The sequence below is a fragment of the Perognathus longimembris genome, chromosome 6 (assembly GCF_023159225.1).
Source record: "Perognathus longimembris pacificus isolate PPM17 chromosome 6, ASM2315922v1, whole genome shotgun sequence".
Lineage (NCBI taxonomy): Eukaryota > Metazoa > Chordata > Mammalia > Rodentia > Heteromyidae > Perognathus > Perognathus longimembris.
In genome coordinates this window covers 79149712-79165393 of record NC_063166.1, presented here as the reverse complement: position 1 = coordinate 79165393, position 15682 = coordinate 79149712, and the positions used below count along the sequence as shown (strand labels likewise).

Genomic DNA, 15682 nt, shown 5'->3' with positions numbered 1-15682 from the left:
TATGACAATATTTCATGTTCTTTTCTTTCTTTCTGTCCCTCTTTCCCTCCTCCCCCTCCTCCTCCTCCTCCCCCTCCCCTCCCCCTCCCCCTCCCCCTCCTCCTCCTCTCCTTACTCTTCTTATTCTTCTTCTTGCTTTTTAGTCTACGTCCAAGACTGGGACTGAAACTTGGTAGCTGACACTTCCACTCATTGGCTAACACTCTACCAACTAAGCCAAGCCCCAAACCCTATATGAGGATATTTTAAAAGAAGCCAATTTTCAACTGGTGCTGGTGGCTCATGCTTGTAATCTTAGATACGCAGAAGGCTGAGACCTAAGGATCATGGTTCAAAGTCAGCCCAGGCAGCAAAGTCCGTGAGATTCTTAGTTCCAATTAATCACCAGAACACCAAAAGTGGTGCTGTGGATCAAAGTGGGAGAGTGTTAGCCTTGAGCAAAAGAGCTTAGGGACAGCACCCTGGCCCTGAGTTCAAGCCCCACGATCAACAACAAAAGAAGCAAATTTTAAAAGCCCCATGAACACAGTCTGCTCTCTTTTATGGTCTACTGCATTTTGTTTCTGGCTGCCAATTAACATCTCTCCAGCCACGCCTGCCTCTATCATAGGAGTGCAGGCTGCTGCAGCCAAGCGGAACAGATGCTACTGGGAGGGGTCTGCTGCGTTCACTGAGCCCTCTGAGAGCTCACTGCTCTCAGCTGGCCTGAACAAGCCCACGCCACTTACACAGGACCATGGCAAAAAGCACTGCACATCGGGGAATCAATTATTTCACACAAAAATACCAGTTAATAGAGCTGGGAATGTGGCCTAGTGGTAGAGTGCTTGCCTCGTATACAAGAAACCTTGGTTCGATTCCTCAGCATCACATATACAGAAAAAGCTGGAAGTGGCGCTGTGGCTCAAGAGGTAGAGTGCTAGCCTTGAGCCTGAGCCAGGGACAGTGCTCAGACCCTGAGTCCAAGCCCCACAACTAGGGAAAAAAAGAATACCAGTTAAGACAAACCTACAAAAACCAAAGTCCGATGCAAGGAAAAACAATCCATCCCTGAATCTCTCCCCTCCTGGCAAGAACAGACATGGCATGCCCTTCAGCTCTAAAACACAGAGCCAAGAAGCATGCCCAGACAAGAACATGGAATTTAGGGTTATTTTTATGCCTTCCCTTCTCCACTAAAGAACACACTCATTTCCTAAGACCTGGAAGATGGAGGCCAAGTTGAGAACCACAGCAACAAGAGTCAACTGCAGGCTGAACCGAGGACAAAATGGTAAAATTCCAAGTGGCAATACTTTACCTAGCTGGAATTTTTGCTAGGAACTTCCGGGTAAGATCAAAATCTAAGCCAGGTGCCAGTAGATCACACTTGTAATCCTAGTTCTCAAGATGCTGAGATTTGAGGATCATGGTTCAAAGCTAGCCCTGACTGACAAATCCCAAGAAGCTCAGATCTCCAATTAATAGGAAGAAGCTGGAGTGGAGGTGTACTAGAGTACCAGGATTGAACAAAAAAGCCGAGAGAGAGAGCAAGGTGTTTAGTTCAAGCTCCAATACCAGCATGCGAACAAGCACACATGCTCACCCAAGACTAAAATCTCAGGAAATTCCAAACAAATGAAACTCCAAAGCAAATTACTTAGGAAAAATGAGCTAACTCTGGAGATCAAGTACACTCCTATTCTCACCCAGCTCTGGTTCCGAGGCCCAGCCAATGAACCACAAAATCATATGCTACCAGAGCTTTGCTTTCACCAAACCCTCCGACTTCCCGTCAGCATTGCCCAGGCCCAGCCTCCAGCCCATGAAGTCTGCGTGAAGGAGACCGACTACCCTGTCACCACCATCGCTCTTACTCGGCTGGCACCCAGGAGTGCAGACTAAGAAGCCTCAGGGCCTGTGGACAGCCACGGCCCACAGGAATCAGCATGGCCAGGAGAACCCACGGCCATGAGTGAAGCCTAGCCACATGCAAGGCAGTCAGGGGCACGGGAGCTATACCACAGCCCAACCCCACCTGCAGAAAGCACTAGTTCTCTCATTGGGGGACAGGCTACTCCCAGGAACTTAATGTGAAAGATGAGAGAAAACATTATGTGCTGAATTCATGGTAGGTCAGTAACCCATGACTCACAAAATACCACAAACTCATAACCTTCTACTAACCACTCCCTATTAACCAGTTTCCAATCCATGACCCTTCCAGACAGCTCTGAGGGAACTACTTCCTAGGTGTTTTCTGTTTTCTGAGTCAGGCCCTGCAAAAGTCAGGAGATTCCATCCAGCAGCACTAGACAAGTGCAAATGTCTAGCTGGCAAAAAGAGATTAAAATCACTGAAAACAAAAGACTGGAAGCTCTGGATGGGAGCAGTGGGTCACACCTATAGTCCCAGCTTCTTGGGATACAGAGACCTACAGGACTGCAGAGGGAGTCCAGCCCATGGAATTCATGAGAGTCCCATTCCAATCAACAAGTCGATACAGTAGTTCATACCCATAATCCCAACTACATGGAGCCTGGAGGTAGGAGGATCATAGTCTCGGTCACCTGGGCCAAAAGAAATGACTGAAGGAAAAAAAATGGGATGGGGGTGTGCCTCAAGTGGTAGAATACTTGCCTAGTAAGCAGGGAATCCTAAGTTTGAACCCCAACACGGCCAAAAAGGAAAGACATAGGAATTACAGAACAGGCCTAAACGCAGTCCTGCCAAAGAGAAGATTGCCATGGGAGTGGAAGGAAGGGGTTCCAGGGAAGGGAAGCCCTGTCAGGCTGCTGGGGGCAGCACTGCCGCCACCTCCCAGGAAAGGAAAGCTGTGGAGCACCAGCTCTCAAGCCGAGGCCAATGCACGCCAGAGGACCTGGCCAAAGGCTCAGGAAAGGCACAGCAAAGGCACAGCCGGGGTCAACCCTTGAGGACCTGCTCACCCACGCCCAGGACAAACCGACAATGGCCAGGAGCCGGACCTAGGGTAGCAGGAGGTATAAGGGGAGGGAACCAGAGAAGAAGATGCCACCAGACACAGGAGGGCAGATGCGACCAGGTGCAAAGTGGTTGACAGTCACTTCCACAGATACACACGTCCTCAGAGTGGCTGACAGTCACCCTGCAGGCAGGCACCAGATATCTTCCTTCCCAAGGCTGTCTAGGTTTGAGAACAAGAAATGAGAAGTGGCCAGGCCACTCTCTACAACGGAGCACGTGCCATGACCGGGGAGAGCGAATGTCACTGGAGGAGCAGCAGGACTGAATCTCAACAGGGCACTTGGGTGGGGGCAAGGCTGCAAGGCCTCAGCAGAGAAGCCCAGCATGGGGAACGGCAGGTATGGAGGCCCAGGGTGCGAGCGAGCCTCGAGAGAAGCGGCACCACCTCCTGTGTGCCAGGTTGTCCCCTCAGTGGCACAGAAATGATCCCAAAGCTAGAACCTGAAGACGAAACTTGCAAGACCACCCCCTGCCCTTGAGAGAAACGTGGCCTAGGCACCACTTACTCTGCTGCCGTCCACGTACCAAGAAGGCCTTTCCCTTTTACATCTCCAATGGATGCCAAATGATGACTACTGGGGCATGGGTTCGCTTGGTTTTGAGAATCTCCTTACCTAGACTGGCCTCAAACTTGTAATCCTCTTGCCTCCACTTCCTGAGTGCTGGGATTATAGGGAGGCAATACCATGCCCAGTTCAACATTATTTACTATTTAAGTAGGCTAGCAAGCTAACTGACTGGTAAAGACCAGCCGAGAATATGCAAGGCTCTGTGATCCATCCTTAGTACTGGAAAGAAAGAAAGACAGAAAGACAGAAAGACAGACAGAAAGACAGAAAGACAGACAGAAAGAAAGAAAAAAAGAGAGAGAGAAAGAGGGAGAGGAGGGAGAGGAAGGGGGAGAAGAGAAGAGAAGAGAGGAGAGGAGAGGAGAGGAGAGGAGAGGAGAGGGAAAAGCAAGGAAGGAAGGAGGGAAGGAGGGAGGGGAGGGAGGGAGGGGAAGGGAGGAAGGGGAAAGAGAGGAAGAGAGGGAGGGAAAGGAAAAAAAGAAAGGAAAGATAAAAAAGAAAGAAAGAAAGAGAGAGGGAGAAGACAGAAGGCAAGCAAGCTATTCCTACATAGAAAGTTTAGGGCTAGATTTTTGTTTTTCCTTTTCTTTGTTTTAGTTGGGTATGGTGGATCATAACTGTAATCCTAGCTATTTGGGAGGCAGAGATCAGGACCATAGTGTTGTCCTTTTAAGACTGGGGGGGGGGCAGTATGGGCGGGGGGGAGGTAGCGTGCCACTTGCTTTAATTTGTCCTGATAACAGATGTTTAAGGACAGAAGAAAAAGCTCAGCCTACAACATAACGAGCACTTTCGTTGCTAAACAGGATGGAGAGCCTTAACACCACAGCTTCGCTGTAGCCTAAATGTTTGCTTCCTTCATCGCGTGACAGAGGGTAAGTGAGAAGCCATCTAATCATGAGCTCGGCTCCCGATGAATGGACTCATTCCTCAGAAAGCCACCAGGCCCAGCTAGGAACAGCACTGCTTCCAGGGGAGCTCAGCAAGGGAACTTCGGCAAATCCCTTCTCATCCGCTCCCACAGGGCCACCAAACTTCATTCTAGTTGTCAGCAAAAATAGTTCATGGAAAAGGCTGAACATGAGACAAACACTTAATCATACTCAGTTGCCCAAGATGGGAAAATCCGGGGTAGTAGCCTCAACTTCCTCAAAACAGGAGAGGCCCGTGGGGAGGACAGGAGGGAGAGAGGATGCCGGTGACTTTGTCTGGACCTTTGCTGGAACTTCACAGTCAAGGGCACACCCTCCCTCAGGCCGCCGGCCCTCTACCCTGATCTCATCTCATTCACCTCAGGGCAGCGCACAGCTACACACAAAGCTAGTCATCACGTGAGCTCCAGCACTGATGTGCAAGTTCAAGGGAAAGGCCACCCTGGTGGGGATCGTGACCTCAATTCTCCCCACGGCCAGGTGGTGCAGGGAAGAGAACAGGGTGAGCCCCAGGGAACATAGCTACACCCGTGGGAAAGGAGCAGCGCCCCTTGGCTCAGCAGACTAGTGCCACACTGCTCAACTCAAGGTGACTTTACCTAAGAGGCCAGAAACCCTAGTCTATATGCCGTCTCTCCCCTGTGTGGACCAGGCAAAATGTGAGTGGATGGTAGCCACCACACAGGTGAGCGGTTAGAAACCTGAGAGAGACAAACCACACATGCTTTCTCTTGCATGTGGAAGCTCCATCTAAAATACACTAGGATGTGATAAATTATACAGGACTCTTGGCATCCATACAGGGAGACCAAAGGCAGATGCTCTTAGGGGAGGAACACAAAAGCACAATGCCTATGTGCCTCTGGTCATATAAAATAATATGTATTGGGATGAAGAAAAAAGAGAAAATTGGGCAAAGGTCACAGTAATACCAAGTGCACTTTCATGCGTGCTAACAGGTGAGGGCCCAGGACAGGCCCCAGTGTCTGCCCAGTGCATCACGGGGAAGTAAGGCCACTCCAGGTCACAGGTCTCACTAGCTGCCACTCAAGGCCCCCTGGCAAGTCCCAGCCACTGGACTCCAGGCCACCCACAGCCCTGGTGGGAAGGGGTTCAGGGTAGAGAGTGACGGCAGCCTGGACCCAGGCAGACGAGTGCCTACTTATGGAAAGGCTGTCTGTCTGTCACAGGCAGGGTGAGGAAGTGCTTCTGTCCCCAGCAGCAAACCCTGCTTCAACACACTGCAGTGCTGCCCATAATCTTTTTAAAAACCTCTATATCCACTGGGCTCTGTGTGTGTGTGTGTGCGTGCGCACGCACGCGCGTGCATGCATACCTGTCTGCATACCTATGTTAGAACTGGAGCTCAAACTTAGGGCCTGGGTACTGTCCCTTAGCTTATTTGCTCAAGGCTGGTATTCTACCACCTTTCTGCCTGCAGTCTTCCAGATCTCAGCCTCCTAAGTAGCTAGGGTTATAGATGTGAGCCACCATTTCCTGGCTTCCCCTATGCCTTTTTTGTGCTGGTCTTGGGGCTTGAACTCAGGGCCTGGGCACTGTCCCTGGGCTTTTTCACTAAACGTTACTGCTCTACGCTCTACCACTTGAGCCGCAGCTCTATTTCCAATTTTTTGGTCATTAATTGGAGATAAGAGTCCCACAGACTTTGCTGCCTGGGCTGGCTTCAAACCACAACCCTCAGTTCTCTGCTTCCCAGGTAACTAGGATTATAGGCCTGAGCACCAGTACCTGGCATCTCCTATGCCTATTAAACTTTGCATTCAGCAAAAGCTCCAGACCTCGACAGAAAAATCTAACTAACATGCTGGAAAAGGAGAGGCATCATGGAGCAAAGGGATCAATGATTTAGAGTAATGTCACCACATTTCAAACTGTCCAACTTTCAAAGTATTGAGAAAAGATCGTCTGAAATGTAATCAAATACAGAGTACAGATTATGCCCTACCTTCAAGATGCTGTCTTTCTAGAAAGCATATTTTAATGGCAAAGGACCGAAAGCTAGCAGGGAACGGGCCTAAAATTAGCTCACGCCACAAATAACCTAACATACTTAACACCTCCGTGTGATCAGCCTGCAAGAGCAGACAGTAAAGGCATTTACCAAACTGAAGGTAGATGCCAGCCGGGTCCTTTCACTCCAGTGCCCCTTCTTCCCTCCACAGAGGCGCTGGCACATGAAAATACTCAGGATGCCACTGATTATAACTTGGAGGCAAGTACAAGGAAGGCATCAGAGCCAGGCTCACCACAAAGCAAGCAGCAGGGTCCACACAGCTCTTATGCCGTTAAAAGAGCAGCCACCTCCTCACATTACACAGGAAATTTTCGAAGCCAGCCACACCCATCTCCAGCTGTGGCCACACTGACAGCTCAGGAAATGCCAGGCTCTCCCTCAAACCCAAGTGGGTTTCCATCCTCTGTAGCCACTCATTGCCTACTTTGAAAGCCCCATCTTCCAGCACACCACGTCTGTCGGGGAAGACAAGGTTTCTGGGTCACTGTCAAGGGGAACAGTTGTGAGAGGAGGCTGAATGGACAAACAGGCATTTGTGGAAAAGGCACTAGGTTTGGCCCAGTTCAGCCTCACATCACGCGGGATTACCTGTTAGTAATTGCTTTGACAAGCTTTGTCATGTTTGGGAGAAAATTTAAGCTCCTACGGGAAGAGAGCAATGGTGAGAGATGAGAACAGAACCCAAACCCAGCCCTGCTACTACTCACACCAGGTGGTGAGCTCAAGCTCCCAACGCATTCTGGTGAGCAGGCAGAGCCGTCTGGCAAAGAAGGCAAAGTGGCAGACCTGGCTGGGCGTGTGTAGTGTCAACAGACACAACAAAACTCTGCCAAAGGCACTAAAACTTCTAGGATTTATTAAAAAACAACAACAAGGGGCTGGGGATATAGCCTAGTGGCAAGAGTGCCTGCCTCGGATACATGAGGCCCTAGGTTCGATTCCCCAGCACCACATATACAGAAAACGGCCAGAAGCGGCGCTGTGGCTCAAGTGGCAGAGTGCTAGCCTTGAGCGGGAAGAAGCCAGGGACAGTGCTCAGGCCCTGAGTCCAAGGCCCAGGACTGGCCAAAAAAAACAACAACAACAACAACAAACGGCATTGCCAGTCGTGCAGAAGGAGTGTGTAGAAATGCTTAGGAAATGGGGCTAGGAAAAGAGCTTAAAGGGCCCCTGAGCACCCAGCAACAGGGCTGGGGGCATGCTTAGTAGAGGACTTGCCTAGTAAGTGACCAGCCAGCCATGAGTCCAGTCCCTACAGAGAGACAGCCACACACAGCCACACACAGCCACAAGGGGTGGGGGTGGAGTTCAAGTTCTCAACAGAGATGTCGACTAGCTAATGATTAAGTGTGGCTAAACCAGCTGGCACAACTCAGGGCTGCTCAAGAAATTGGGAGCTGGATGTAAGCCCAGCTCCTCAGGAGGCAGAGGCAGGAAGATCAGCCTGAGGAAGTTAGCAAGACACTGTCTCAAAACAAACAAACAAACAAACAACCCCAAATTCAAACAACATGGTCAGGGGTGTGACTCAAGTGGTACCTGTGTAGCACTGGCCCAGCCTGCACGAGGCCCTGGGCTCAGTCCCCAGCAGAAATGAAAAGAGAGGACACGGTTGTACGCCTGTCAACCTGAGGAGGCTGAATGCAGCTCAGCAGATTCTCCTAGCCCCCTTCCACAGACCATCCTAGAGGTCCTGGCCAGACGGGGACCATGTCTAGGTAGTGGATATATGGGTAGCGTGTGAAGGTGTTGTTCAAATGCTGTGCAAGGCAACAATGACCAACCTAAGAGGAAATATCCTCCTCACAAAAGACCCCTGGATGGAAGCCTTCTCAGAGCCTCAGGGTCTGTGCAACGTTTAGATACACAAACACTTAGGGCTTAGAGAAGTCTAGTATAGTGCGCCTTTATCCTTCCAGAAGCAAACTAAGCCATGACTGGCTGCGTAGAGAAGCAGGACACAACGACCAGGGATCATCTGGGTGGTACGTGTCCTGCTGTCGTGGGAGCTTACAACCGAGTCCCTGTATTACGCAGACAGCCGCCCTGCTAGTTCTACTGAGGGAAGTTCCATTCAGACATGATTTCACCCTTAGATGTTTTTACATAAGTCATGTTTTAAGAGCATGCCAACTATTTGGAGTAATTATCTGATATTCACTTTCCTGTAAACAATCCCACAACAACGTATAATCCTCGAGCAACCAGAACCCATGAGAATAAGACCAGCGAGCTGTTTGCTGGAAGTTGCTGTGACGATTTTCAATAACTCTTCCATAGGAAGAGACGTGCCAGGAGACCCATTAGCTCTCCCGTCCTTCGGTGTCCTCCTGTGTCCTCCTGCTATGCACTCTTTGGGAAGGGGGCAGCTCAAGCACAAAAGCCACCAACAGCCCAGATTTTTGTCTTCATTTTTAAAGAAAGCTATGCCACAGAACTTTCCTACCTGAGCCCACTTGGACCCAGAAATGTAGTTCTCTCTTCACTCACTACAGGTGACCATAACCCTTTCCTACTAAGCACTCACCGTTGTAAATGTCACAGTCACACACACACACACACCTGTCACAGTTGTACTCCTTTGTCCTCAGTGTGACAAATCAGTTTTCAGCCATATGCAATGTGCATGCGAGCTCTCTGGAAAGGACAGACCGTAGGTGATGCCACACAAGGCAGAGTGCCGTGTCTAATGCTGGGGTCCCCAGGATTTTCTCCCCCAGCACAGCAATGTGTAAAGCAGCACTTTACTCAAATCAAGAGGGCCGCATGGAGGGTTCTTTCTCAAATCACAGCATAAAGGGCAGCTAGCTAGTCGTCATGAATAGGGCTCAGCTGAACCGGCTGTGAATTCTCAAGAATCAGTTCCTCTATCGTTACAAGAAAACCACCCAATCACCACTCAAAGGACTGCAAGCAGGCCATGTGGCGGACTCCCCCCAGCCCAGTGAGCCCCACTTCCTCCGTGGTCTACACCCCTTGAGAAAAACACCAAGTCCTGGGCTGCTAACCCCACTAGCAAGCCCTTGATGGCCCACTGTACCTGCCTGCCCCGTACAAGATCGAGGAACCACTGCAGCTTTTTACAAGGATGACTTCAGACACACTCAATGCTCTTTTGAGAACATTAAGGACTTTTATTACTTTCATTAGTGGTAAGCTGGGCCAGGACCAGTTTTCCAAAAGAGTATGAGCCGGAAAGAAGACAGGAAGGGACCCTGGCGGCACTGAGCGCTACAGCTGAGACTACAACGCACAACCAGACATTAGGAAGAGAAAGCTACAGCCTTCTCTTGGTCCCAAGGTGGTCTGATCAAAGGGTAACAAAATACTGTTCCTTGTTATAGTCTGAAAAGCTCAGACTCCGTAAGGGTTGCCGCTTTATGGGGAAGTGTTTTATACCCCACAATTACAACGTTCTATGAAACAGCTCCTCACCAAGGCCCCGTGGAAGGCTTGTGGGGACAAGCGGGGCATGCCGAGAACTCTTAGCAGTCTTGGTTCCTGCGCCTGTCCCACACCAAGGGCAAACCCCTGGTTACATCTCAACCTTTGTGCCGGACAAAAGGATGGGTGACTTCAGTGGGTCTGATCTCCAGCCTCTCTTCTGAGGCTACTACACACACAACTTCAGCGGGCCAGAGTCCAAAGGCAGCTGCCTCCACTGCCCGCCCTACTTCTACAAGAGGAGGACTTGGGAAGCTGCCTCATACAGCTACACAACTGGGCCAGCCAAGTGTGACAGCGGAACCCATGCCAACACCTGTGGGAGTGCACGATGAACAGGACAGACGGCCCAGGTGACCTGGGGCAGCAGGGGCCCCAGCCAGGCCCAGGAGAGACACACACAGCAGTAGCTACGAGAACAGGGCTTCAGTTGTCTGGAAGGAAGACCTGGGGCCCAGAGGAGAACCCCCTGAGCTGCCCACACTGGAGCCAGGGCTGGCCGTGATGGAGAAGGCTGGGCCCAGCCCCGTCCCCCACTTCTTCATCCTGGCTGCCATCGCAAGCACTCTGGGCCTTGACTGGCATTATGCCTCGCGGGAGTGTCGGGCTCCATCTGCTTTCAAGCCAGAGCTGTGGTGAGAATGAGAGGAGTGACCCATGGGGGGGACACGGGAGAGTGCCGAGAGCCTCACCAACAGGGGGCGGTTCCAGTCACCTCTGCAGGGGAAACTACACACTGGAGTGGACGCCAGTGGCTGACCCAGGGAGGTGGGAGAGAGACGGAGAGCTCTCCAAGGTCCCCAGCACGCCGGCACACTCAAAGCACGCCCCGGCACGGCTGGTGCCCGACTACCTCACCAAGAAGAAAAGGACCAGGTAGGTTCCAGGTTTCCCGGCACCGGCAGCATCAGGAACTAGCCCAGCCTATTTTCCAGTATTAGCTGTTACCAGGAACAAATTAACATAAACACTGCAGGGAAGAATGCCAAATTGTGCAAAACACATATGCACTCGCGTGGGTCTCCAAAGAGGATCCATGACCAAAAGAATGGCATAGAACAAACACTGCCAAAGCAATCAGAGCAGACAGTCTTCAAAAAAGAGAGAGCCAGGTGTGGTAGCACAGGCCTGTAGTCCCACCACTGGGGGAGGCGAAGGCAGCTTAAGTTCAAGGACAGCCTGGGCTGCAAAGGGAGACCCTGTCTCAAAAAACCATGGGCTAGGGATGGAGCTGAGCAGTTTTCTGTGCAAGGCCCTGTGTTCCATCTCCTGTACCACGGGGTGGGGGAGGGGAAGGGGAGCACTTCTATCTGTAGTTCCTAATCTGCAAAAACCTCCCCAGGGAGTTTCATATTCACTTTATCCTAGAGCAGTACACATTCTATTAATTGCATCATTCAATACCAGGTATCCTATATAGGTTTCAAAGAGCTCTTCATACTAAAATGCCAAATGGCACAGACAGAAAGATAAGTAGAAGCATTCACCCATTTTAGCATTACCTCCTGCTAACTTCAGAACCCTATGACAGGGTTCACTTCCTCCCAAAGTACAAACCTCCCCTGCACAGAGGCAGCCGAGTTCTTCCTTGCATTGATTCAACTTGTGCTCCCAGACAATCACAGAGGTCTTACACCATTTCCCAAGTGGCGACCAGACACCTAAATTTAGTTCACGCAAAGAAGCAGGGCTGAACTAGAGCATGTAAGGCTAAAAGGTCACCCATGATGATGACTAGAACGTCCCAATCTCCATGGCATTTCCGTTTGTGTTTTTTTATTGTTGTTTTTAATCAAAGTGAGTCACAGTACATAGATCTTTCTCCTCTGTATAAAATTCAGGGTTTTGTTTTTGTTCCCTTCCTCTAAAGAGACTGGTGTTTAAATAAACATTATCGGAAGCTTTTACTATTTGTCTTCTGGGAAAGTAGTCTATATACCAGCAGGAAATTTTCGTGCAGTATAACTATGCTGCAAGATGGTTTTAAACCTAGTCAGGCATTACACTGCATTTCACAGTGAAGCCAGCAGTAAAAGCAAATGCCAGCCGGAAGCATGGCCCATTTTACAAAGGCTGCCTGTAACCTGGACTCAATCTTGCCTTCAGAGTCTCAGCTGCGGTGGTATCTGCTTTACTCTGGCAGTCAGGTCATTCACGTGGAAAAGAGTGGCCTGTGGCAAAGAATCTGGCGGTGACAAAGAGAGTGGCACACCGAGGGGCAGGCGGCTCAGGCCATCTGCCTTCACTCACCCCTCCCGGGGCACCTGCCTCTTGCTCAGCAGCCCTTTACCTCTGCGGGCTCTCTTAGGCGCAAGGCCAACTTCAGCGTGAGGCTCACTGGCCTCAAACCAGACCATCTTGCATCACTTACACACTGAAAACGATCTGAAAGCGGTCCACATGTGCTGACAAGGCTGGCTTTTTATGGACCCGGCTGTGTATTAGACCAACCCTGCCTAGGAGCTTTACAGATTAAAAGCATGGCCACACTCGCTTTGTCAAACACAGCTAGGAAAGATCCTCGCCTGAAACATTTGTTTTCTAAGCTGCCAGTTGTCAGCCCTCAAAATGTCCACTTGGCCCTTTGTTCTTTTCCCATTTGTTCCAAGTTTGTGCACCTTTTGTTCTAATTAGAGAAGTCAGAACTCGAAAGTACACTGCACAGATGATGTGTAGTTTTCTATTTGCAACAGACAAAATGACTTTCTATAAAACTGCCCTTATTTTGATGTGCTATATTAACTTTCTAAACTCCCATTTTCTGCCAGTAGTAAACACATCGCTTTTAATTCTTGAAAAACAAATAATGAGTTTCAGTAAATTACATACACTGTGGAAAACTAGCTAAGTTCAGTTCACTCAAGGTCATTTTAAACTGCTTTTTAAAATGGCACCATGGTAAGATAAAAAGCCGCTTCTAAATTTAAAAGAGAGAAGAGCTTCTAGTCTCCATTTTAGAAAAGAATAGTATTTGCACAGTAGAGGTGAGAAAACCTCACAGTGACAAGTTTTTTAAGATTAAAAGAAACCACTTCAAGGAAAGCAGCAGTCCATTAAGCAGCTGGGGAGATCTTAACATTTGATGTTTAAATAGAGAAATGGAAGGATAATCAGGAAAATTAATTGAAGATCAACTTGACCCAGGCAGTGGCATTCTGAACACAGTTACAGTTGGGTGTCAGGTCAGACCACTCTGACCTGAGGCCCTAAGAAACTCCAATCTACCATACCTTATCTGTGTCATGAGCTTCTCGTGATGGGATAACTAACTGCATATAAAGACACTCTGTGCTCTACTGTATCCTACTGGATACAGAAAATGAGTTCCCGTATTTCCAGTCACTGGTGGAATTCATTCAGCCCTAGTCATGGAATACAAATGTTACAGCAGCATTGGTCACGCTTATACAGATGAGTCTGTCAGAAGCCATCTACCCAACAGCCAAGCAGAAAGAATCCTGACAAAGAGACCTGAAATCAAGGCCGCCAAGAAAAGGCTTTTGTTAGGCTAGCACATCAAAGAACTGCCTAAACTGTTCCCCCCGCCCCCCAAAAAACAATTTCGAAATAGATTTTAATACTAAAGCAGATGGATCTCAGTTTTCCATTGGGGCCTAAAAGCTGAAAACAGAATAAACTATCCTCTTCCTTGACACATATAGCAAAACCTATTTTGAACAGGGCTTGTTGAAGACACCAAGAGAGTGTGGTTTTGGCTAATCCTCACACCCCCACAATGACATTTAATCAGGAGCACACATTTTCTTTAGAAGGTCTAGCTGCTTGTGAAAGACCTCTTGGTGTTCTTAAGCTATTTATCAGCTACCATAACCCACCCCTTGATGAGACAAGCTCAATCTCAGCCCTGGCGGAAGATGCCCCATTCAGAGGGTGAGCCGTGAAGGTGCCCTGCCCCGGGCCAGGAGGGGTGGGTGATACAGGCTGGAAGGACAGCTATAGCTAGACTGTCATCCCTCCCCTCACACGGGGGCGGGGGGGAGGACCAGGGCCCCCAGGCTGGCACCCTCCACCGCCTAGGATGCTATTCCGTTCACTGCACCTTCCCCCACCCGGAATTATGTGTGTCTGTGTTAGTCCTATTCCATTCCAGGCTCTGCTAGAGATGGGGTCTCGCCTGCCTCCTTCAACAGAGGCCACCTCCCGCCGCGCCTAAGCACGGAATCACGGGCCAGCTCAAACCAATAAATGAATGAACAGGAAGGGGGAAGGGGCCTGTCATCCCGGGGCCTCGCCGCACGCACCGCGCCAGGGGAGAGGAAGCGTGATGGCGGTGGGGGAACCTTTCCCCCAGGGAGACAAAGGAAGAGAGTCTGGGGTGGTCCCGTCCAGAAAAGGAAGTCGTGGGGGCGTTCAATCAACCTGGGGGACAAAGGGTGGACGGCAGGGGGCGGGGCCGGGAGCTGGGACTCGCTCCCGGCTGGAGAGGTCACCGATGCTGGAGGGTACCGGGAAGTGGGACTAAGGGGGTGCGGAGCCCGGAGGGCACCGGGGAGCGGGACTCAGGGGGTGCGGGGCCCGGAGGGCACCCTGGGGACTCATCGAAGAGGTGCGGGGCCCGGGGTCGGAGGGCACCAGGAAGTGGGGCTCCAAGGGGCGCGGGGCCCGAGATCGGGTGGCACCGGGAAGTGGGGCTCAAAGGGGTGCGGGGCCCGGAGGGCACCGTGGAGCGGGGACCTAAAGTGGTGCGGGGCCCGGCGGGGGACAAAGACGGCGACGGCCTGCGCCGCGGTGGACTCGAGTGCCCCCCCCGCCGCGCCCGAGCGCCGGGACGGAGGGCGGGACCGGAGGGCGCACCGGCCGGGTCTGAGGAGAAGGAAGGCGGCTGCGGCCTAGGCGAGGGGCCGGCGCTCGACGCTCCGTACCTGGTAAATGGCCGCCCAGCTCCCGGCCTTGTCGATCTGCTCGAACTCCTTCTCCATCTCCATGGCGGACCGGGACGGCTGCCGTCCTCCCCCTCGACGCTGCGCACTGCCGGCCGCCCTAGGCCGCGCCGCGCTCCGGAGCCCCGAGGCCCGCCGCCAGCCCCAACTCCCGCCGCCGCCGCCGCTCCCGCCGCCGCCGCCGCCGCCGCCGCCGGCGCCGCCGCCGCTTCTTCATGTCAACCCGGCAGCCGGAAGTGCGCACCCCGCCCGCCGAGGGCCCCGCCCCACGCGCGGGACAGCCAATCAGCGCTCGGGGATCTCAAGAAGCACTTCCGCGGGGCGGAGCCGGGGGCGGGGCTGAGGAGAAACGGTCCCAGCCCCGCGAGACGTCTCGCTGCGCGCGCGTTCCCCGCCCCGCCGGGACCCGCGCGCGGGCGTGGCGCGCGCCCGTTGCCTAGGCGACCCCGAGGGCCCGCCCTCGGCGCCGGGGCGCGCGCCCCCGAGTCCAAGCCCGGAGCGGGTGAGTTGAGTCCCGGCGGTTGAGAGGAGCGGGCCGGCCGCGCCGAGGCCCTGCGCCGGGTTCCCCGGCGGGCGGCGGGCGCGCCCGGTCCCCGGCCGGATGCCGTCCATGGAACTTCAGGGAGTTTCCCGGCCCACCGAGGCGCTGCGTCACGGTCACCCGGGGATGCGCCGGGCGAGGCGGATCCTGGACACACCTTGGAGGTCCCGGACGGCTGGGGCCCGGGAACCCGCATCCTTCGCCCGCATCCCCAGCCAGTCCCACTTGTGGTGCCCACGTGAGGAGGCAGGCGAGATGGCTCCGCCCGCGTCCCG

At 52.2% G+C, this 15682-nt stretch overlaps 1 protein-coding gene across 1 annotated transcript in view; it reads right to left on the bottom strand.

The window, feature by feature from the left end:
- Ptpn1 (protein tyrosine phosphatase non-receptor type 1) overlaps nt 1-15027 on the bottom strand; it is a 44427-nt gene extending 29400 nt beyond the window's left edge. Inside the window, exon 1 of the mRNA XM_048349617.1 lies at nt 14849-15027. Within this exon, the coding sequence (XP_048205574.1) occupies nt 14849-14911 (63 nt within the window). The 5' untranslated portion in view covers nt 14912-15027. The remainder of the gene's footprint in view (nt 1-14848) is intronic.
- Between the last annotated feature and the right edge of the window lie 655 nt (nt 15028-15682).